General features: G+C 40.3%; 1 protein-coding gene across 1 annotated transcript; it reads right to left on the bottom strand.

The window, feature by feature from the left end:
* Nucleotides 1-970: 970 nt before the first annotated feature.
* LOC122742781 (ficolin-1-like) lies at nucleotides 971-19,450 on the bottom strand. Its single transcript, XM_043987281.1, has 9 exons — nucleotides 19,360-19,450; nucleotides 17,515-17,628; nucleotides 17,087-17,140; nucleotides 12,003-12,038; nucleotides 6,757-6,792; nucleotides 4,521-4,648; nucleotides 4,199-4,328; nucleotides 3,327-3,461; nucleotides 971-1,412 (listed from the first exon to the last, which is right to left on the bottom strand). The coding sequence occupies exons 1-9, from the start codon at nucleotides 19,439-19,441 to the stop codon at nucleotides 1,174-1,176; spliced, it is 954 nt and encodes a 317-aa protein (XP_043843216.1). The 5' UTR covers nucleotides 19,442-19,450; the 3' UTR covers nucleotides 971-1,173.
* Between the last annotated feature and the right edge of the window lie 2,158 nt (nucleotides 19,451-21,608).

Genomic DNA, 21,608 nt, shown 5'->3' with positions numbered 1-21,608 from the left:
AGCTGAGATTCTAATTCTACTGGGAAGAAAAGACATGCATGGGAGACTGATATAACAAGAAAGTAAATGATTAAGCAAAGGTTAAAATGAGGTTAGGTTTTTATGTGGTAGGCAATATGAAATCGTTTTAGGTTTTTTATTAGGAGGGGAGGGAAGGGCATAAGCATTTATGTAATACCTACTATGTGCTAGGCATTTTACTAAGTGCTTTTACAAATATTATTTCAATCGCTCCTCACAACAACCCTGAAGGAAGGAGGTTTATATAATATTACCTCCATTTTATAGTTGAGGAAACTGAGGCAAACAGAGATTAAATGACTTGCCCAGGGCCATACAACCACTAAGCAACTGAAGCTGGGTTTGGACTCAGTTCTTCCTGAGTCCAGTCCCAGGGGTGTAGTCATGGAACCATCTAGCTGCATATGGATCTAACATCAGACATGATCAGAAATATGTTTTGGGAAGACTGCTGGGGCAGAAATATGTGTTATAGCTATGTAAGCATTGGGAAATACTGAAACAGGGAGACGAGTTAGGAAGTTATTGTGATATACATGAGGTGATGAAGGCCTGTCCTGGTAGTGGGAATAAAGTGGAAAGGATGGTGGAGAGAAAAATTGAGCAGAAGACATTCTTAAGCCATTTATATGCTCTTAGAACTTGTGTACAATTACTTTTTTAAAAAAAATTTATTTATTTAGGGTTTTTTTGTGGGGCAAGGGGGGGGGGTTAAGTGACTTGCCCAGGGTCACACAGCTAGTAAGTGTCTAGTGTCTGAGGTAGGATTTGAACTCAGGTTCTCCTCTGAATCCAGGGCCAGTGCTTTATCCACTGCACCACCTAGATGCCCCCTAGAATTACCTTTTTTTTTTTTTTTGGGCAGGGCAATAAGGGTTAAGTGACTTGCCCAGGGTCACACAGCTAGTAAGTGTCAAGTGTCTGAGGTTGGATTTGAACTCAGGTCCTCCTGAATCCAAAGCCAATGCTTTATCCACTGCGCTGCCTAGCTGCCCCTAGAATTACTTTTAAATCCCTCCCCCCAGTAGCGTCTCTGCTCCATCTTGCCCACACCCATACTATGGTTGGGATAAAAAAAAAAAATTCCTTGTGTAGGTCCCTCCCCTAATAGTCTGGTCTCAAATACTTTCAATAGCTGAGGAGTATCTAGGGCTAGACAGGCCTGAATTTCATTTCAGATATTTTGTAAGAATAATTGTATCCTTTCCCAGACTTCCAGTTGATGCCATTAGCATAGCTTTCATGGTTTCCCCGGAGATAGAGCCCATTGAGATTAGAATTGTGGCAGTTTCCATACCACCAGGCACCCTTGAAATTCTTGGCACAGTTGGAGTCATTGTCTCGGTCCTTGGTGCTAAATGGCTTCTGGTTGTGGTAGGTCATCGAGTCCCCTGCAGAGATTAGGGTACAACCAAAACTCTTAGTTGTCCAGCTCTGTCAACCCACACGATGTTCCAAAAGTAAACAAAGGGACTTAGAGAAATGTGCAACAGAGTGGGCCCAGGTGCACCTGGGTCCCAGTCCTGGCTCTGTCTTTGATTAATTGGGTGACCATTTAACATCTCTGAGTGAGGAGATGGGGAGAGAGGGAGAGAGACACACAGAGAAAGAGGGTGAGAGACCATTAAAAATGGTGAGAGATTAGAGATGATAAGAAATGATTTAGAGAGGGACCTCAGAGGATATCTAGTCAGGATCCCTTATTTTTTGGATAAGGAAACTGAGCTCAAGTCAATTGACTTGTCCAAGGTCACACAGAGGAGAGATCACTAGAAGTTGGGAATATAAGAAAAGCTTCACAGAACTGCGGTACCTGATCTGATCCCTGAAAAAACATAAGGAAGGCAGAAATGAGGAACAAGTGCAACCCAGGCATGGGGGGAGGCAAGAGTTAATGTATTGATTTCAGGGATCACCTAGGAATCCAATTTGGTTTTTTGTTTGTTTGTTTTTTTGGGTTTTTTTATTTGGAGCAATGGGAATTAAGTGACTTGCCCAGGGTCACACAGCTAGTAAGTGTCAAGTGTCTGAGGCTGGATTTGAACCCAGGAATCCAATTTGGCTGCACTGTAAGGTGTATGATGGCCTAATGTGGAATAAAGAAATTGGAGGCAAACTATAAAGTCCCTTAAATGTTAATACTAACAACTTCCCATTATTCTGGAGGCAATGAGGCCATTAAAAGCTTTTTAGCAGGGGAATGACATGATCAGATTTGGTTATGAATCTGATGCTCTGGGAAGATGTGCTCTCAACAGAAATAGGAAAGCTGGAAGGAGGGGAAGATTTACTGGGGAAGATGGAAAGTTCAAATTCTGGATATGTTGAGTCTGAAAGGCTGGTGGAACATCTTGGTCCATTTTGTGGGACTGGAGCTCAGGGGAAAGATTGGGGCTAACTATATAGGAAAGAAGGAAGCACTTATTATGCCTTTAAGGGAGGCAGCTTTTGGGCAGCTAGGTGGCGTAGTGGATAAATCACTGGCCTTGGATTCAGGAGAACCTGAATTCAAATCCAGCCTCAGACACTTGACACTTACTAGCTGTGTGACCTTGGGTAAGTCACTTAACCCTCATTGCCCTGCAAAAAAAAAAAATTAAAAAAAGGGAAGCAGCTTTTTATGTTATTCAGGGCCTTTCTCTGCCCCCAAAAGAATCTATCCCCTACCTTCTCCACCCCACATCCTACAACCCCTCACAGAATTTCCACAAGACTCCCCCTTCAGGGTACACCTTTTCCTAACCAACTCTTTCTAGCACATGTATTATCTGATTACATTTAAATTTTCCTGTTATATGATATCTGCTATTAAGCTTTGTGTTGCCATTATCCCATGATTATTGCCATAGAGTGCCTCATATGGGCAGTGGGGCCATCAGTTTCTGAGGGGTTATCACAAGGGCCTGGGGCTTCCTCATTTTAATAGATCATAGGATCACATGCCACTGGGACACCTTAGAGATGATCTCATCCAATCTCCTCTTCTTATAGGTGGTATAATTGAGGCTTGACTTGCCTAAAGTCAGTGATGGAACAAGTATCAGAACCTAGGGAGATTCTCTCTTGAGCTCTCTGAGAGTGTCCAATGGTTTTACATCCTTGTGATTGTGCCTAAATCATAGATTGTAGGGTGGCAGAAAGCTTTGGCCAAGGAAGCAGAAATGGCGGACAGAGGTGTTGGGGCAAGGTGGTGGAAAAGTAATTATTTTTCTTAAGGAATGGGCTTTTGTGGGGATATTTGAATACATGACTCTTTACCCTTTCCCTGGAGTCCTCTACCTGTCAAAGACACATGGAAAACCCACCTGCATTCCCATCCACAAAATTTCCCAGGATCAGCTTATAGTTCTCTGTCTCTCCTTGGATCTGGAATGATGCATACTTGGCAAAGAAATGGTTTTGGTCAAAGTCTTGGAGGTCAATCCGGAGTTCGTTATTTCCTGTTTAGAAAGGGTATGAAATTATGTTCTATTAGTCAGCTCCTCCTTCCTAAGGATAACCTGTTGTCTCCAGACTGGACTAAAGTTTGAGGCCAGCTGCTGTAATTTATTACATTTCTACCTTCTTTATTCACTTCCCATTGATAGGGCTGCTTGGATTTCTCTAGCCCCCTGGGCTCTTGTGATAACTTGAACCCATAAATGTTCTTCCTGAATTTATCCATGAGCATAGTCTGTGCCTTTCCTTAGCCTGCTTATCATGTTTCCCGGTTTCATTTATATTGAGACTGTCAATATTAGATATTTTTGTTCCCTCACTAGTAAGTATAGCAACCGTTTTTGATGCCTTTCTATGGTTGTGAACTCACATTTAGCGTGTAAATAGTTATGTTTCCATTTCTATATTTATGGAAAGTCTGTGTGAGGGGAAAAAACTCCTAGAAACAAAACCTGGCATGTAGCAGATACTTAATAAGTATTTGTTGGATTGAATTGATTGAGCTGAACTGAATTTATTAGAAATAATTTTGAGCTAAAGGAGTGATTATCTATTGGTAGCCTTCTAGTCTCTGTGACAAATAGGTAGGGAGATACTTTTGGGCAAGGGGACATTTTCTAGTGTTCTTCACATTATACCATGCAGGGACCACCCAACTCTGTGTATCTCCTATATCTATGGACAAGGACCCCGTGCCTGGACCCAGGGGAATGTGAATAGAGATGATGAGTTTTTTTACTCTGAGTTGTCAGGTGGTGGAGGTTGTCATTCCCCATCCAAAATTCCCCTAGCTGACTGCCAAAGCCTCTCTTGTATGCCGCCCAGTCCCGGAAGAAATTCACAGATCCATCAGCTCGTCTCTGGAAAACCTGTGGTGGAAGAAGAGTAAGGAATAGAAGTGTATATATATATATACCTATATATATATATATGTCAGAGCTGGAAGGGACCTTAGATAATATCTAGTCCAACTCCCTCATTTTGAAGATGGAGAAAGAGAAGCTTAGAGAAAGGACATGATTTGGACCTAGGCCAACCTCCTCCTGGAGGTAGTCACTCACAATCCATCCCCCACCATCAGTGTCCATGTCACACAGCACAGTCATGGGGGTGCAGGCATAGGGATAGATGGTGTACCAGCCACTCAGGATCTTCCCCTGGTCTCGCAGATCCTTGCAGGTTCTTGGTCCTGGAGAGAGGGAAATGCCAAATGATGAAAGAGGTAAATGTGGCTCAGGCTGAAAATGCCTACTGGAAATAAAGTGTTCCCAAGGCTTTTTTCTTGGCCTGTTTCTTTTTCTCTTTTTCTCTCCCTAGTGGTCTAGTCCACTCTCGTGGTTTCTGTGATCACCTCTATGTAAGCTGACTCCTAGATCCATATTTCCAGCCCTAATCTTATATCTACAAATGACTGACTTCCACTGGCACTTCAAAAACATGCTCATCCCTGAATTCACCATCTTCCCTCCTAAAGCTACCCTTCTTTTCAATGTTTCTATTTCTGCTGACGGAGCCATCATGCTCATCTACCTCACCGCTCTGCCTACAATCAGTTGACAAGTGTTGTCAATTTTGTCTCTTCCATATCTCTCGAATTAATCTCATCTTTTTTTTTTAAAGTGAGGCAATTGGGGTTAAATGACTTGCCCAGGGTCACACAGCTAGTAAGTGTTAAGTGTCTGAGGCTGGATTTGAACTCAGGTACTCCTGACTCCAGGGCCAGTGCTCTATCCACTGAGTTACCTAATTGCCCCTAAATTCATCTCATCTTTACTCAAACAGCTACCAGCCTAGTTCGATCCCTCATTACTTCTGACTTAGACTACTGAAACAGCCTTCTAACTGGCTTCCCTGCCTCCTTTCTCTCCTCTCTCCAATATATCCTTTATGTAGCCAAAAAATTCACCTTCTTGTTTTTGTTTTTTGCAGGGCAATGAGGGTTAAGTGACTTTCCCAGGGTCACACAGCTAGTAAGTGTCATGTGTCTGAGGTCGGATTTGGACTCAGGTCCTCCTGAATCCAGGGCCAGTTCTCTATCTACTGCACAACCTAGCTGCCCCAAAATTCACCTTCTTAATGTATGGTCTGATCCTGTCACTCTCATGCTCAAAAACCTTCAGGAGCTCCCCAATGGTCATAGAAAAAATGTAAATGCCTTAGTCTGATATGTAAGGCCCTCCACTATATGGCTCCAATCTACCTTTATTTCACTTCAATTTCTTTTATGTGCTTTACTTTCTAGCCAAACTGACCCACCAGCTATTCCCTGATCCCCTTCTTCCATGCTTTTAAGGAGCACACTTCATGCCTGAGGCATACTCCCTTCACTTCTCTGTTACAATCTTTCTCTATTAAGACTTGGTCACCTCCTTTATGAAGTCTTCCCTTATCTCATATCCTTTATGTGTTCCTGCTCCCCTCCAATTGAATGTGATCACTGAACTCCTCAAGTTTCTTATAGAACTATGTCTCCATCTTTCTTTTTTTCTTATCTTGGTTTACCTCCTATCATAATTATTGATCTGCATGTTGTGATGTGCCTACTATACTGCAAGTGTCTTGAGGGCAAGGCCTGTGTTGCTTTCTTTTTCTAAAGTTGTAATCTGAAGAGAGGCAGTGTGGCAAAGTACACAGAGAGCTGGCATCTGAGTCAGGTGACCTTTGTTCTGCCTGATAAATCCTGGCTCTGTGATATGGGGCAAATCCCTTAATGTCTTAGTGCTCTAGTCAACTCCCTAAGAGGTGACAATCTGCATTACAGGAGGGAGTTTCCTCTTTTGGGAGTTCACCATACCAATGAAATCACAAGTTGAGTCCCTAGCCTGACCTACACTAAATTGTTCCCCTGGTGGCAGCCACCTTACTCAGACATAGTGTCTAAGACAAAATAATCAGTTCTGGAATTCCAGCCTTATAAACCCAAGCCTACAGAGTGATGGTGAAAGTTATTTCACTTGTCCTTCTCTCTCAGGTGTTCTAGAGGTTGATGGAGACCTGGAGGTCTCTCTCTAGACCCAGATATCACAGAATGCCTTTCTTTCTCACCTGCTCTGAGAGCTGGTGCCCCATCCTTGGAGGGGCCACTCATAGAATAATAGATTTTGAGCTGGAAGGGACTAAAAAGGCCACCTAGTCCAAACTAGGATGGATGAGGAAAAATAACCAGAGAAGTTAAGTGATTTGCTCAACGTTGCACAGGTAGTAAATATCAGATTTGGCTGGTGGATTCAGGTTCTCTGATTCTAAAGTTGGTGATACCTTTCAGCTGCTTCTCCTGCCATCCAGGGCCACACTTACCATTCTTACACAGCATATTTTCCAGATCCTCTGCCCCTGGAGATGAAAGGAAAAATGGGACAAGTTCAGAGGACCAAATGTGAGACATGGAGTTCAGGGCACAAGAACCAGGATGTGACATGATGCAATAAAAATTACATGTAAGAAAGAGCCAGGGAAAAGTAGAATGAAAATCAATTGGAAACTAAATAATTTCATTCTAAAGAATGAATGGGCCAAACAAGAAATCATAGAAACAATCAATAACTTTATCCAAGAGAATGACAATAATGAGACAACATACCAAAATCTATGGGATGCAGCCAAAGCAGTGCTTAGGGGAAAATTTATAGCTCTAAATGCTTACATGAATAAGAAAGAGAAAGAGGAGATTAATGAATTGGGCATGCAACTTAAAAAGCTAGAAAAAGAACAAATTAGAAATCCCCAATTAGACACTAAATTAGAGATCCTGAAAATTAAAGGAGAAATCAATAAGATTGAAAGCAAAAAAACTATAGAATTAATCAATAAAACTAAGAGCTGGTTTTATGAAAAAACCAATAAAATAGATAAAATATTGGTTAATTTGATTAAAAAAAGAAAGAAGAAAACCAAATTACCAGTATCAAAAATGAAAAGGGTGATGTTACCACCAATGAAGTGGAAATTAAAGCAATAATTAGGAAATATTTTGCCCAACTGTATGCCAATAAATTTGACAATCTAAATGAAATGGATGAATATTTACAAAAATACAAACTGCCCAGGTTAACTGAAGAGGAAATAAAATCCTTAAATAAACCCATATTAGAAAAAGAAATTGAACAAGCTATTAATGAACTCCCTAAGAAAAAATCCCCAGGGCCAGATGGGTTTACGGGTGAATTTTACCAAACATTTAAAGAACAATTAATTCCAATATTATACAAATTATTTGGAAAAATAGGTGAAGAAGGAGTTCTACCAAATTCGTTTTATGACACAAATATGGTGGTGATACCAAAACCAGGCAAAGCAAAAACAGAGAAAGAAAATTATAGACCAATTTCCCTAATGAATATTGATGCTAAAATCTTAAATAAGATATTAGCAAGGAGAGTACAGCAAGTGATCACCAGGATAATACACTATGACCAGGTGGGATTTATACCAGGAATGCAGGGCTGGTTCAACATTAGGAAAACTATTAACATAATCAACCACATCAATAAGAAAACCAACCAAAATCATATGATTATCTCAATAGATGCAGAGAAAGCTTTTGACAAAGTACAGCACCCATTCCTAATAAAAACACTAGAGAGTTTAGGAATAGGGGGAGCTTTCCTTAGAATAATAAATAGTATCTACCTAAAGCCATCAGCAAGTATTATATGCAATGGAGATAAATTAGAGGCCTTCCCAATAAGATCAGGGGTGAAACAGGGATGTCCATTATCACCCCTATTATTTAATATTGTTCTAGAAATGTTAGCTTTAGCAATCAGAGAAGAGAAAGGAATTAAAGGAATTAGAATAGGCAAGGAGGAAACAAAACTATCACTCTTTGCAGATGATATGATGGTATACTTAAGGAATCCTCGAGAATCAAGTCAAAAATTACTTGAAACAATTAACAGCTTTAGCAAAGTAGCAGGATATAAAATAAATCCACATAAATCATCAGCATTTCTATACATGACCAACAAAGTCCAGCAGCAAGAGATAGAAAGAGAAATTCCATTTAAAGTAACGGTAGGTAATATAAAATACTTGGGAGTCTACTTGCCAAGACAAACCCAGGAACTCTATGAACACAACTACCAAACACTCTTCACACAAATCAAATCAGATCTAAATAATTGGAAAGATATCAATTGCTCATGGATAGGCAGAGCTAATATAGTAAAAATGACAATACTGCCTAAATTAATTTACTTATTCAGTGCCATACCAATCAGGCTACCTAAAAATTATTTTATACAGCTAGAAAAAATAATAACAAAATTCATCTGGAAAAACAAAAAATCAAGAATATCCAGGGAAATAATGAAAAAAAAATTCACAGGAAGGTGGGTTAGCAGTACCAAACCTGGAGCTTTACTATAAAGCGGCAGTTATCAAAACTATCTGGTACTGGCTAAAAAATAGAGTGGTAGATCAATGGAATAGGCTAGGCTCAGGAAATGCAGTAGTAAATGACACTAGTAATGTAGTGTTTGATAAACCCAAAGACTCCAGCTTCTGGGATAGGAACTCAGTATTTGACAAAAACTGCTGGGAAAACTGGAAGATAGTATGGCAGAAATTAGGCTTAGACCAACATCTTACAACTTATACTAAAATAAGGTCAAAATGGATACATGATTTAGACATAAGAGGTGATACCATAGGTAAATTAGGAGAGAAAGGAATAGTGTACCTATCAGATCTTTGGAAAGGAGAACAGTTTTTGACCAAACATGAGATAGAGTATATTATAAAATGCAAAGTGGATGATTTTGATTATATTAAATTAAAAAATTTTTGTACAAACAGAAGCAATGCATCCAAAATTGGAAGGGAGGCAGAAAGCTGGGAAACAATTTTTGAGGCCAGTGCTTCTGATAAAGGCCTCATCTCTAAAATATATAGGGAATTAAATCAAATTTATAAGAATCCAAGTCATTCCCCAATTGAGAAATGGTCAAAGGATATGAACAGGCAGTTTTCTGATGAAGAAACCAAAGCTATCTATTCCCATATGAAAAAATGCTCTAAATCTCTAATGATTAGAGAGATGCAAATTAAAACAACTCTGAGGTACCACCTGACACCTATCAGATTGGCTAAAATGACAAAAAAGGAAGATAATAAATGTTGGAGAGGCTGTGGGAAAATTGGAACACTAATGCATTGTTGGTGGAGCTGTGAGCTGATCCAACCATTCTGGAGAGCAATTTGGAATTATGCCCAAAGGGCGATAAAGCTGTGCATACCCTTTGACCCAGCAATCCCACTTTTAGGTCTTTTGCCCAAAGAAATCATGGAAGGGGGAAAGGGACCCACATGTACAAAAATATTTCTAGCTGCTCTTTACGTGGTAGCAAGGAATTGGAAGTTGAGGGGGATGCCCATCAATTGGGGAATGGCTGGACAAGTTGTGGTATATGAATACAATGGAATACTATTGTGCTGTAAGAAATGATGAGCAGGAAGAGTTCAGAGAAACCTGGAGGGTCTTACGTGAGCTGATGATGAGTGAGATGAGCAGAACCAGAAGAACATTGTACACAGTATCATCAACATTGAGTGTTGACCTACTGTGATGGACTATATTCTTCTCACCAATGCAATGGTACAGAAGAGTTCCAGGGAACTCATGATAGAAGAGGATCTCCAAATCCAAGAAAAAAAAAGAAAGAAAGAACTGTGGAGTATAGATGCTGATTGAACCATATTATTTCTTTTGTTTTGGGTGCTGTTGTTTTTTTTTTTTTTCTATTTTGAGGTTTTGCATCACTGCTCTGATTCTTTCTCTTGTAACAGGATTAATGCAGAAATAGGATTAATGTTATTATGTGTATATATATGTGTGTGTATATATATATATCTATATGTATATGTATAGAGATATATAGATATAACCTATATCAGATTACCTGCTGTCTAGGGGAGGGGGGAGGGAGGGGAGGGAGGGGAGGGAGGGAGAAAAATCTGAAATTGTAAAGCATGTATAAACAAAAGTTGAGAACTATCTTTACATGTAACGGAAAAAATAAAATATCTCATAAAGTTGGAAAAAAAAAAAAAGAACCAGGATGTGAGACAATGAAGCACAGGGTCTATCTTAGCTCCTTTAATTTCACCAAAGTATATGCATCAGAGCTGCAAGAAACAGATGAGGCTATTGGTTCTTCCTCTTGGCCTTACCTCTCTTGGTAGTTCTCTGTTCCACCAACCTTCCTCTACCTCTCAACAAATCAAGCACGGATCAATGCTCTCCAGAGACAACCAGCAGAGATGTCTGACCTAATCTGATCCAGTACAGGACTAATTCTCTCAAACATTGCTTCCTTCCTAAATTCTGACCCCTAACTCCTTTTTTTCGCAGGGCAATGAGGGTTAAGTGACTTGCCCAGGGTTACACAGCTAGTAAGTGTCACGTGTCTAAGGCCGGATTTGAAGTTAGGTCCCTCTGAATGCCAGTGCTTTATCCACTGCATCACCTAGCTGCCCCCCCCCTTTTAAAAATTTTGTGGTAAATCTTCCATGGGTCAGCTAGGTGGATCAGTAGATAGGGTGCTAAGCCTGGAGTTAGGAAGACACAATTTCAAATCCAGCCTCAGAGACTTACTAGCTATGTGACCCTGAAATGTTATTTAACCTGTGTTTGCCTTAATCTTCTGGAGAAGGAAATGGCAAACTACTCCAGTTTCTTTCCCAAGAAACCGCCATAGACAGTACTTATGTGCTATGGTCCACAGGGTCATGAAGAGTCAGACACAGATGAATGACTGAACAATTCTTCCATAGAGGAAAGGGTGCTTCCTGGGTACTTGGGCCCCTTTTCAAAACCTATGATTCTAGTATCCTAAAGAGACTCTCATTAGAGGGGCAACTTAATTAAGCTGCCTTGGCCTACCATTTCGGTAATTTTCTCCTTTCCTGTCAAGAGCTTTGAAAGTACCAGGAAACAGCTGGTCAGGGATAGGGAGCATGGGGGAGGAAAAGGAAGAAGCATTTATAAAGTACCTACTATAAGCCAGGAACTATGCTAAGCTTTTTTTTTTTTTTTTTTTGGGTGGGGCAATGAGGGTTAAGTGACTAGCCCAGGGTCACACAGCTAGTAAGTGTCGAATGTCTGAGGCTGGATTTGAACTTAGGTCCTCCTGAATCCAGGGCTGGTGCTTTATCCACTGTGCCAAGCTCTTTACAAATATCATCTCTTTTGATCCTCACAACAACCCTGGGGGGCAGAGGGTGGATAGGTGCTGTTATTACCCTCATTTTATAGTTAAGGAAACTGAGGCAGCCAAAGGGTAAGTGACTTGTCCAGGGTCACAGAGCTAGGAAGTACCTGAGACTGGATTTGAACTTGGGTCTTCATAACTCTAGGCTCAGAGCCCTATCCAATGCACTACCTAGCTTCTGTGTCACAATGTCAGAGTTGTGCTGTACAGGCAGGAGAGCCCTCCAACAAGGGATCTGGGGAGAAAGTACCCCTTCAAACCAAGAGGTTTTTTTCCTTTCTTCACACACAACTCTCCAAACTTGTCACGGGTAATTACGGCGAATATTCTCACCAAAGGAAGGTGATATCCCAGGGGCTCCTTTGTCTCCTGAAAGAGAGAAATCAATTTTAGTTTTTGGCTGTTTTAGAGAGGTTCTTACCTGCTTTTTCTGGAAATTTATTTTCTTGAGGCTAATTATGACCAGTAAGAGTTGCCAACTACACACTTTCCTGGAATCTGTCCAGTTACTCAATTGGTGATAGGGGAAGAAGTAGAATCCTGTCTATCAACCCAGGGAATAAACTGCAATTAAGCCAGAAGGATGAGCTTCTTCTTTTCCTCTTGGTACCTTTGGTCAGTCATGTATTGGCTACAACTGTAGGCTTATTCCCTGAGGATGTATAAAGGATGGAACAGTGCTTTGGATAGCAGACAGATGGAGAAGGATACTAATTTTTTTTTTTTTTTTGTGGAAAGATATTTTAGAGTTGAGTGTGAGTTCTCAAGTTAAAGTCAGGCAGAAGCATAACCTTGGCCTAGATCTCAGAAGAGGTTGAGACTCAACCAGTGGGCTCTGACCCACTTCATTGGGAGACCTTGGGCAAGTATATCAGTTAACTGTTCACTGCTTCAGATATTGGGAACATCTAAGGACATTTTGTACTTCTTTTCTATCCATTTACATAAGGTTACATTCCCTTTGAGACACTGGCATTGCTGATTGAAAGGGCATGTGAGACTTGAATATAAAAAAAACACTAAGAAAGCTGCCAGATGATACAAAGCACTTATCTAGGGCAAAGATAACCTCAGTTCATTGTTTCCCACATGCTCACTTGGGTGTGCTCAATGGGAGAACTTTAGAGTTAATGATTGGAAAACCCTGAATCCCAGAATTCTTTGTAATTGTTGGGTAAATGTAGAGACTTTTAGGGTTATGCTTGGTTATGACTTTGCCTGCAGAGTTGAGGATTTAATAAGTGTACTGGTTAATCATCCTAAGTTAGAAGAGGTCTTTCACTGAGGGTATCCAGCTCTGAAACAGTCATTTATTTAAGCATTTATTAAATATCTAGTATGTGCTAGGTGCTATGCTAATTGCTAGGAATACAAAGAAAGAGAAAAAACAGTCCCTGTCCTCAAGGAGCTCACAATCTTTTGGGGGAAGACAATATGTAAACAACCATGTACAAACAAGGTATATACAATATAAATAGGAAAGAATTAAAAGAGAGTAGGCACTAGAATTAAAAGGGGCTGGGAAAAGCTTCTCTTAGAAGATGGCATTTTATTAGGGACTCGACGGAAGCCAGAAGGCAGAGCTGAGGAGGGAGAACATTCCAGAAATGAGAGACAAGCAGTGAAAATGCTCAGAGCCAAAAGTCTTGTTTGTGGAGTAGCAAGGAGGCCAGTATCACCTGACCAAAGAATACATTGTATATGTGTCAAGGGGGGCAAAGTGTAACGTGTAAGAAGACTGGAGACATGGTGGTGGTGGGATCTGGGCTATGATGGGCTTTGAATGCCAAACAGATTTTGTATTTGATCTTGGAGGTGCTAGAAAGCCACTGGAGTTTACTGATTAGAGGGGTGACACAGATGGATCTGAGCTTTAGGAAAATCACTTTGGCGGCTGAATTGAGGCAGCTCTGGGGGAGTGGGGAGAGAGACTTGAGATAAATAATCCAGGTGTGAGGAGATGAGGGCCTGTACTTGAATGGTAACAGTATCAGAGGAGAAGGGGGCACAAATAAGAGATGTTACAAAGATGAGACTGACAGGCTTTGGCAACAGATTGTATATGGGGAGTGAGAGGTAGTGAGGAATACAGAAAGACTCTTAGGATACAAGCCTGAGGGACGGGAGGACATAGACAGAGAAGTTTGAAAAGGGGAAGGGTTGGGGGGGGGGAAGATAATGAGTTCCAGTTTGGACGTATTGAGTTTAAAATGTCTTCTGAACATCCAGTTGGAGATGCAAGATTAGAGATCAGCAGAAAGATTGGAGCAGGAAAGGTATATTTGAGAATCATCAGCACTGAGCTGTCATTAAATCCATAGGAGCAGATGAGATTTACAAGGGAAGGAGTATAGAGAGAGAAAAGAAGAAGGTCCGGGACAGAACTCTGAGGGAAAGCTGTGGTTGGAGGGTGTGATATGGAGAAGGATCCAACAGAGGAAATAGAAGAAGTGGTCAGACAGGTAGGAGAAGAACCAGGAGAAAGTGGTATCCTAAAAACCTAGAAAGAAGAGAGTATCAAGGAGAGTGTTCAACAGTGTCATTGGCTACAGAGAAGTCAAGGAGAATGAGGATTGAGAAAAGGCCATTGGATTTGTGAAGGAAGATTTATGTAAGGGAAGACCCCAGAGCCTGATAGAAGAGAGGCTATATACTTTTCTGCACGGTCACTTGTTGCCTAGGAGGTGAGAACTCTTCAGGGCTCAGTAAAAGGAACAGATCTGGAGAATTTCTGCAAATCCCAGGCTAAGGTTCTTTGCCCTTTCTGAAAGAGTGTAACGCTACCCAGCAGACAAGAGGTCCATCTTAGTAGAGTAGTAGCCCTTCCCTATAGTCATGGGGGAGACCAATATAGCAGCATAGCCATGTGTCCAACACATCTTCCATATCTGCTAGTGAAGGACAGACCCTGAGAAAAAAAAGGACATCAGTACCTACATTTCCAGAGTTCTAAGTTGCCTTGGCCATATGTTTTTACTACAGGTATGCTTCACTACCAAGTTACTTTAAATTTGCATCCACTCTTTCTATGGATACTACACATATTTAAGGGAGAGAACATCTTAGATTTATGAGTGGAATGTTATATAATTATTGTTCTTGCTTTGCCTTTTGAGTAAATGCATTTGTTAAGTTAATTGTGTCATCTGGGAAGTACACTGATAGGGGCTTGGGAGCAATAGTAGTAAGATAAGAATTCAGCACCTTCCCCATCCTCTCACCATCTGCTATTCTGAAGGTTACTACTAGAACCATGAGAATAGTTATAACAGTTGCTGCTCTGAGGATCCAACCTGCTTATGTGGGTGAAGTTATGGGAATGAACCAACACAGAGTACAGGGAGACCCATTATAATTATTCCAGTTAAATATAAATGTAAATATAAATATAAACATAAACATAAATATACACACATACAAACATACATACATATCTATCTATCTATCTATAATTTACTTGTACACCTGAATTATCTTCTTAACTCCTTGAGAGAAAGGCCTATGTCTTATCCACCAGTCTATCATCAGTCTGTTAAATTCAGTCGCTTTAAGATGATTTAATTTTGGGGGCAGCTAGGTGGCACAGTGGATAAAGCACCAGCCCTGGATTCAGAAGTACCTGAGTTCAAATCCGGCCTCAGACACTTGACACTTACTAGCTGTGTGACGTTGGGCAAGTCACTAAACCCCCATTGCCCCGCAAAAAAAAAAAAAAGGAAAGAAAAAAGATGATTTAATTTTGGGCCTTTCTAGAGGCAGGGGATGTACTTTATGATGCTGGGGTTACTAACAGGATTCTGTTATTGTATAATTCAGAAAGAATATAAGTAGAGTAGATTTCATTCTAGGGTCCATTCTTTCCTGAGTCATTTCCTATAATGTCTTGGTTCCCTTTTCTCTGTATCTACCAGCATCTGTATGCTCAGAAAAGGAATTATAGCAATCCATCAAAGTTTTAGCTTTGACTCCATAAAAACCAAGCATACAATGGGATCTCGGGCAGAAATCTAAAGTATAATCACTTGTCTGACACACCTGACCTGTTCCTCTATCTATCCCAGTTGGAGTTCTCCACTGGAGGAAGCTGCATTTATCAGGTACTATGAAGACTTGACAATACTTATGTGAGTGAATGTGTGTATATTTGTGCATGTGTGTGCATGTACATGCTCAGTGTCTTTTGGGAGTGTGTGTAATTATAGCACTCTCCCTCATTAAATGATAGATATATCTCAGCAAAGAAGGCTGCAAAGGGAATTTATAAGAAGAGTCCAATTTCCCCTTCAACTTTCACTATAAAGTTGGAGATTCATCTGTACAGAAAACAATCTCCAGAGACTGAACTAGAAACTCTTGGAGAGTAAAGGGCTAAGTTGGTGATCAGTGTCATGATATAATGGGTGTTGTCCTGTAGATCAGTGGTATCAAACTAAAGAAACAGGGGTGACTAATATGTACATAAAGATCGCTGTGAGTCACATATTGACTTAATTTTAAAATGTAATATTATCTGTGTCTTATTATATTTTAAAATTTTGTTAAATACTTCCAATTACATTTTAATCTGCTTTGGGCAGTACTTGGCTGTGTTGTGGGCTGTGTGTTTGACACTTCTGCTGAAGATGATCAGAATTGTTATGTAGCTCCAGGAAGAGTTTTGACTTTCCTGTCATCATACTGTTCTTTCCTGAGTCTTGAATTGCTTCTGTACCTGGGAGTCTTCCTTTCCTCCTTTGTTTTGGGTATTCATAACTGACCTCCAAACTCTTTACCATTTAAGGAAGAGGAATCTATGGGAGTCTGGCTGAGCTAAGTAGCAATACCTCACTTCACCAGTAGATGTCATGTTCTCACACAGTGTCTTCCTCCAACAATCAGGTGAGAAACATTAGATTCTGTGAAACAAATCTGTTTCCTACTTTTTCAAGGATGAGGGTTTGAAAAAAAGTTGCCATATCTGTACTTCATTTAAAAAAATTCTCCCCTTCCAGATCCAGAAAAAGCAGGTAACAGCTCACTCTGGTTGTGGAACAAAATAAATTCTCCCATTGACTATACCAAATTTTTCCTTTTCAGTGATAGACAAATTGACCACCCCTTTAGCCACAAGGCATTTTACCAGCAGTTAGTCCAGTGCCTCACACAAATAAGGCATTTAGTGAATGGATGTTGAAGGGAAATAGAGGCAGGTACTGGGGAGCCTCTATGATTAGTTGGTTTTGTCTTTTTGGGGAGGGGTAGTGGAGGTTAAGTGACTTGCCCAGGGTCACACAGCTAGAAAGTGTCAAGTGTCTGAGGCCAGATTTGAACTCAGGTCCTTCTGATCCAGGTCCTATCCTCTATCCACTGCGCCACCTAGCTGCCCCCCTCTGTGATTAGTTGTATATCAAAGATGCTGAGGCATTGTTTTCTCTTACCTTTGCTTCCCATTGGGCCCATTTTGCCTGGGTTCCCTGTAGAACCCTTTGGTCCTGCAAACACAAGGATGAAACCTTAGATCCTTTTAGGATAGAGATGAGACTCGTGACTACCACTTAGTAGGGTAGGGTAGGGCCTTAGCTTTTTTGGACACAAGGATGAAGACCAAGCCTGTCCTTTGCCTAGTCTGAGCCCAAGGACAGGAGTGGAGATAGTGATAGAGAAGCTCTGCAGAAGTGAGTTTATTGGGCTCTTTTGGGTGGGGGTGGGGGTGGGAAGGACATGGAGAGAGATTTCTTAATTTCTTTTCTCTTCTCTTCTATTTTTTCTCTTCTTTCTTCTACTCCCTCCCTTTCCTCTCATTCCTTTTATTTCTTTTTCTTTACCCCCCCCCCTCCATAAAGGCTCTTCCAGGTCAACTACATACCTCTCTCTCCAGGAATGCCAGCTTCTCCTTTGATCCCTGGGGCTCCAGGAACCCCTGAGCACCCCTGGATTATGAGGACCTTCTCTGAGGATTCTAGACCTACCACCTTCAGCTCTGAAACATGAAATGAGAGCCTGGGCTCAGGTTGAGATGCCGAAGAAGCTGCTGCCTTCTTCATATAGTTGAGGCAGCAGAAAAGACCCTGCCTGAAATAACTGTATAATTCTCAGCCTTAAGCCATCACATTGCACATGTACCTTCAGCAGGGTAAATACCTGAATTTTGGTAATGTTTTTAATGCTACTATTAAAAAGTTATTCTTTTATTCATTCATTTGTCTATTTAACTTTGAGCAATAATTACTTGAATCAAAATTATGAGGAAGGGAAACCCTTTTGCATTTCATTATAATTGAAAACTTTAGAAAATTTACTTATCAAATTAACAAATACTTATTAAAATCCTAATAAGTGGAAACCTTTCACCAAATAAACTAGTATTAGAATTGACAATTGAGTATAAGCAAGATCCTCTTTTTTTAAATCATAAAAGTATTTTATTATTTTCCAGTTACATATAGAGATAGTTTTCAACATTTGCTTTTATATGATTTCTAGTTCCAAATTTTTCTCCCTCTCTCCCTTCCCTCCCTCCTCCCCAAGACAGCAAGCAATCTGTTATAGGTTACATATGTACAATCACATTAAACATATTTCTGCATTAGTCATGTTGTAAAAGAAGAATCAGAACAAAAGGGAAAAACCTCAAAAAAGAAAAAAAAAACCCAAAGTAGAAACATTATGGTTCAATCTAGATCCAGATTCCACAGTTCTTTCTTCTGGATGTGGAGAGCATTTTCCATCATGAGTCCTTTGGAATTATTTTGTATCATTGTATTGCTGAGAAGAGCTAAGTCTATCACAGTTGATCATTGTACAATGTTGCTGTTACTGTGTACAATGTTCCCTCGGTTCTGCTCACTTCATTCAGCATCAGTCCACTTAAGTCTTTCTAGGTTTTTCTGAAATCTGCTTGCTTATCATTTCTTACAGCACAATAATATTCCATTACATTCATATGCCACAACTTGTTCAGCCATTCCCCAATTGATGGGCATCCCCTCCATTTCCAATTCTTTGCCACCATAAAAAGAGCAGCTATAAATATTTTTGTACATGTGGGTCCTTTTCCCTTTTTAATGATCTCTTTGGGATATAGAGACCTAATAGTGGTATTGCTAGGTCAAAGAATATGCATAGTTTTATAGCCCTTTGGGCAAAGCAAGATCCTCTTCAATGAAATTGCTAATCTTTCAATGATACATATATAGACAACAGGCAACCTTCCTTTACATTATAAAAAGTAGTGCCTTTAAGGGGTTACACTGCATACACATAAAGGAAACCTGTTATTAAAAGAGTACTGTGGAGAATTATTTTACAAAGTGAAGGATCCTTTCGTAAAATAACTGAGGAGGACAGGGTGTTTCTATCCATATTTTCAGTGACCCTGGATTTTTGTGGGCTGGAAATTCTTACCTGCATGGTGACATTGGCCTCAAGCAACCTTTAGAGTCAACTTTAGTCTTGCAGGCTGTCAGCTGAGCACCCACCAAACTCTTGAGACCTACTAATATCTTTACTGGCAGCACTACTCCTGGGCTTTCTGGAATGGGAAGCCCACAGAGGTACCTGGAACATAGGGGAATTCTACCTGTCCCGTCATGAAGAGGAGATGAAGATTCATTGGCCATTCCCTGTGGTTCTTCCTGAAGAAGAGTTATCTTTGGAAGTTAAATATAATTGTAAAAAATATAGCTGTAAAGGAATTACCCTTCTTGCTTACCTGGGCATGTATTTTCAGCCTGGCACAGAATGGTGAGGACCCAGAAGAATCCTACCAGTGATAGCTGAACTGAGCTCCTCATGTTTGGGGGTTCCTCTTGTGTATGCAGTGCTCTTTTCTATGTCAGGAGTTGTAATATCTTCTGAGCACCAGGAAGAACTCCTTCCTGATTTCTTAGCCCTGCCCACTAGCCAACTGGTTTTCTTACCCTGCCCAGCTAGCTCCAGGCCACTTGGATTGAGAGAACCTTCAAGTTATCAGCCCTTGGACTAGTATTTGGACAGGCTGGCAGTCAAGGGTGATGAGAATTGGGTTTTGTTAGTGAGTGGACTGACCTTTTAGATCTAGTGAGATAAGGGAGGAAGACATTTGGGAATGGAGGAGAGGAAAGCCTTCTTTGGTCTTTCTGAATCCCCTGTCCTGTTTTCTAGCTCTCCTTCATGTGTTGTTTTTGACAAATAGAATGTAAGCTCTTTTTTTTTTTTTGGCTCTTATTTGTATTCTTAGAGTTTAATACCATGTCTGGCATATAGTAAGTGCTTAATAAATGCTTACTATCTCTCTATACATATACATATGTGTATGTATGTATATTTAATTTATTTACATATGTCTATACAAGAATGTATGTCTTTTCTCAATCCTAAACTTTTGTAATATTTGACACTGTTGATCACCTTCTTCTGGATTCTCTATCCTCATTAGGTTTTCATGATACTCCCCTTTCCTGATTCTTCTTCTTTTTGTGTGTCTCCTCCTCAGTCTCTTTTGTTGATTTTTCATTCATATCATGCCAGCTAACCATGAGTGCCCCACAAGTCTCTGTCCTGAGCTCTCTTCCTTTCTTCCTCTATACTAGAGATTCATAGCCTTTTTTTTTTTTGTGTCACGGACCCTTTTGACAGTCTGGAGAAGCCTATGGACCCCTTCTCACAATAATGTTGGTTTTTTTTTTGTTTTTTGTTTTTTGTTTTTTTTTTTTAGTGAGGCAATTGGGGTTAAGTGACTTGCCTAGGGTCACACAGCTAGTAAGTGTTAAGTGTCTGAGGCCGGATTTGAACTCAGGTACTCCTGACTCCAGGGCCGGTGCTCTATCCACTGTGCCATCTAGCTGCCCCCACAATAATGTTTTTAAAGGCATAAAATAAAATAATAGGATTGCAAAGGAAAGAAATTTTATTGAAATGCAGTTGTCAAAATAATAATAATACACAAATTCACATATACCATATCAAGAACCACTGCTCTATACTGTATTTTACTTTATCTTATCAGCTCCCATGGGTTCAATGATAAATTTACCAAGATGATTCCCAATCTCTGTATTCAGCCTTAGTCTGTCTCCTGAGCTATGGTCATACATAACCATATGTTTCTTGGACAGCAACAACTGGATATCTCATATGATGTACCTTAAGCTAACTGTGTCTGAAACCATTATCTTTCCTCCCCAGCCTTTCCCTCTTCCCAGCTCCCCTATTACTATAGAGGGCAATACTGTCCTTCCAGTTACCCAGGCTCACAAACTTAGTGTCATCCTTGACTCCTCAATCATGCTCACCCCATATATTTAATCTGTTGCCAAATCTAGTAATTTTTATTTCCACTGTATCACTTGTATACACTCCCTTCTCTCCACTCACACAGCCACAACCCTTGCTACCTTTCTTTCTTTTTAAAACTTTATTATCTTAATTATTACTTCTCTTTTGGACTATTGCAACAGTTTTCTAATGGGTCTCTCTGCCTCGTCTATGCCTTCTACATTCTATCTTCCACTCAGTTCCCAAGAACTTTTTTTTCCCCTAAAGCAGAGGTATGATCATGTTCCTTGCCCCTTCTCTTCACCCCCTACAATGATTTCCCGTGGATCCTTATTACTTCTAGCATCAAATATTAACTGCTCTGTTTGACATTTAAAGCTTTTCATAACCTGGCCCCATTCCACCTTTCCAATTGTCTTACACTTTCCCCCCCCACCAACTCTAGGTTCCAGCAATACTGGTTCACTTGTAGTTCCTTGACCATGACAGTCTATCTCCTCTCTCCCTGCTTTGCACTAGCTATCCCCCAAGGCTAGAAGGTTCTAACCCTTTCTCTCTCCCCACCCTTATCTTCACTGGCTTCTTTCAAGACTGCTGGCTTTAATCCCACCCACTTCAGGAGGTTTTTTCTGGTTCTCCCAGTTGCTAACATCATTCCCTCTCAGAGCGACTTCTATTTCCTCTGTACATCACAGGGGTTAGAAG

Source organism: Dromiciops gliroides, chromosome 2 (assembly GCF_019393635.1).
Source record: "Dromiciops gliroides isolate mDroGli1 chromosome 2, mDroGli1.pri, whole genome shotgun sequence".
Taxonomy (NCBI): Eukaryota; Metazoa; Chordata; class Mammalia; order Microbiotheria; family Microbiotheriidae; genus Dromiciops; species Dromiciops gliroides.
This window is presented reverse-complemented; position numbering and strand designations above follow the sequence as displayed.

Coding starts and splice junctions, on each gene's coding strand:
- LOC122742781 (XM_043987281.1), bottom strand. CDS start 19,441: ATGAGGAGCTCAGTTCAGCTATCACTGGTAGGATTCTTCTGGGTCCTC. Junction 6,793..12,002: donor TGGGATATCACCTTCCTTTG/GTGAGAATATTC, acceptor TTTCATCTCCAG/GGGCAGAGGATCTGGAAAAT. Junction 4,329..4,520: donor CTGATGGTGGGGGATGGATT/GTGAGTGACTAC, acceptor CTTCCACCACAG/GTTTTCCAGAGACGAGCTGA.